At 33.6% G+C, this 2836-nt stretch overlaps 1 protein-coding gene across 1 annotated transcript; it reads right to left on the minus strand.

The window, feature by feature from the left end:
- Positions 1-314: 314 nt before the first annotated feature.
- Positions 315-1313, minus strand: LOC140450499 (uncharacterized). The gene has a single exon (XM_072544151.1). It carries the CDS (start codon positions 1311-1313, stop codon positions 315-317), a length of 999 nt encoding a protein of 332 aa, XP_072400252.1.
- Positions 1314-2836: the final 1523 nt, after the last annotated feature.

Below are 2836 nucleotides of genomic sequence, written 5' to 3' on the forward strand. Positions count from 1 at the left end.
AAGTTGGTGATATCTTTGAACAATCTTGCCAGTCTGGGTGTTAAGTCTTTAACATATTTTAAAGAAGTATATAAGCAATTGGCATTTGGTTCTTTGCTTGTAAAAGTAATTTGCAACTCATCATTTTGGTGTACTATGTTAGGGATCAAACTGAATAATATTTTGGTGACTAGGTGTTTTGGGTAAGAATTGTCGATAAAAAGGTTAGAAAGGACTTTCGGGTTCTTCGGATGGTAAGAAGGATCACTGATAGCTGTAATTCTAGCCTCTAGTTGCTTCAGCAAATTGATTTTTATTGAATGACGATGATATGACTAATAGTTAAGAAAACGTCCAAAACTATGAGGTTTTTTATGCCAGTCGATTATCAGGGAGTTGTTATGGGTTCTGATGAACCGGGTATCAAAAACGGGGACTGAGCATAGATCATCCTCATGTTTGATTGTGAACTGTAGTAGGGGGTCATAACTGTTAAATTCCTGTTCTGTGGAACCATTACTAGGAATAGCAAGGATTAAGTCATCCACATACTTTTTTACAAAAGGAATATAGAAGGACAATTCTGGGATTATCATATCCAGTAAATGATCCATCACATAACAGGCCAAAATGGGAGAGATAGTACTTTCCATGGGAGTTCCTTGTGTTTGTCTAAACACAGTATTATTGAAAGTGAAATAGGTGTTGTTGAAAAGAAATGAGATGAGTTTTTTGAAATATTCCAAGCTGGTATAGTAATGAGAACTAATGAAATTCCAATTGTTTTCAATAGCTTTTAAAGCTGCATCTAGATGTACATTAGTGAACAATGAGACTACATCCAAACTGACAATAACATAGCCTTCAGGTAACTGATAGTTATTGAAGTTGTTAAAAACATCGAATGAATTTTTAATGTAGTATTCATTAGAGACATAGGCATTGGTCAAAATCTCAGTCAAAAAGGATGTTAATAAATTAGTAGGAGCACCAATAGATGCAGTAATCGGATGCACTGACAGCTGTTGCTTATGAATCTTAGGTAAAGCGTAAAATTTGGGTATAACTCCCTTATAACCGGTTAATTTTTTCTTTGTAACATCATTTATTTGTCCTGAACTGCATAATTCTTTGATGAGGTTGTTACATTTGGTTTGAATAGTATTATTTGAATCTCTGTTTAATCTCTTATATACATAATCAGAATTGAATAATTTAAGACAAAGTTCTAAATATCTTTGCTTTTCCAGAACTACAGTTACATTATATTTGTCTGAAGGCATGACAATAATGTTAGTGTTTTCACTAAGAAACTTAAGAGTTTTATGTAACATAGTTCTAAAAAAATTAAAGTTCTCCTCATGATAGTCTTTTGTGCTTTTGGACTGAAATTCTAACAAACCATGCTTAACAAATCCTTTTTCACTGCCAATGTGAGAAATTATTAATCTACTTCCTTTACCAGAAGGTGGGGAGATACCAGTAGACCAACCTTCCATAAAGGCTTGCCTGGAGCTTTATATATTTTTATCTGACCAAATTTTTTTTAGAGTATGACCTGAGTTTACCCACGTTTCATCCTGGTAGAAGATTGGCCTTCCTTCAGCCCGTAATTTTCGTATGGATCTTAAATAATTTCTTCTCCAACATATTATCTCCTCCCGGTCAATCAAAAGTGATTTTCGGTCTGATTTCTCCCACCAGAAATTTAGTTCTTTTAAAACTTGCCACAATTTAGTTCGTTCGATATGAGGCAAATCCGGGTCGTCTCTAACTTCTTGTAAAATTTTATTTAGGTTTGGTATTTCTTTTTTGAAAAAAAAAATCCATGAATTTTCCTTCGAATACCATTTTTGGCAAATTCATTAATTTTAATAGGCTTTTTCCCTCTCTTTAAGTGTTCGTTTGTGTTTGGGTTAGCTATACCGTGTTTTTTTCTTTCTGATAGGAACCTATATATAGTTGACTCCCCTACGCCAGTCATGTTGGCACAACTTTCGACTATGTTGCGAACAGTGTTTGTGGGATTCTGAGAAACCAGAGCATCGTGAACATTCAGGACAATAGTCTTCTCTCTTGGTGAATAGACAGACTTACTGACTGTACCCAACAGTACCGGTGTAAAATCACACATGTACCATCACATGTACCATCACAAACAATCCAACAAAACGAGCACGAGCGAAAGGTACGTATATGTTTGTAGGTATATGGAATAAAAAATCACTCAAGCACTGCATATAATTCGCAAAAGAAATATTCGAGACGCTAATTACTGCCGTAGACGCGGAAACACCGACGAGCCGTAAATTACATGCGATCAAAAACGTACTAAACAAAAAAATTGTTTTCGGTCGTAATAACTTCACCCTTTCAAGTTAAGTTTCGAATATAAACTGAACAGACGAGGCATGTGGCCAAAGCAGGCATTTTTATACCCATTATATTATTAAAAATCTGGGGAATTTCATCCTAATTATCTTGCAACGAATAGTACCTTCGGATATGAATTCCAGGTTTTCTAGTAAAGTGATTAAAAGCGAAGATTAGTATTGATATATCCAAAGAGATAAGGTATTCTTATTTACAAAATTGTTAATGGTTAAATAAATATAATAACCAACATTAGCCGTGAAAGTTTTAATTGTTTTTTGTATTATATTAATGTTAATATATTAGTATTAAAACATTATTAATATTGATAAACATTTTGGAAAGGAAAATAAATGTAAAACGCATTAATTTTAATGAATAAACACCTCAGGAACGCCTATGATGATACAAATTTTACGACCGTTTTATGACTTTGAGGCACATTTCTTGCTCTCAACAATTTGTGAACGGATTACACATAATC

The sequence above is a fragment of the Diabrotica undecimpunctata genome, chromosome 9 (genome assembly GCF_040954645.1).
Source record: "Diabrotica undecimpunctata isolate CICGRU chromosome 9, icDiaUnde3, whole genome shotgun sequence".
Taxonomy (NCBI): domain Eukaryota; kingdom Metazoa; phylum Arthropoda; class Insecta; order Coleoptera; family Chrysomelidae; genus Diabrotica; species Diabrotica undecimpunctata.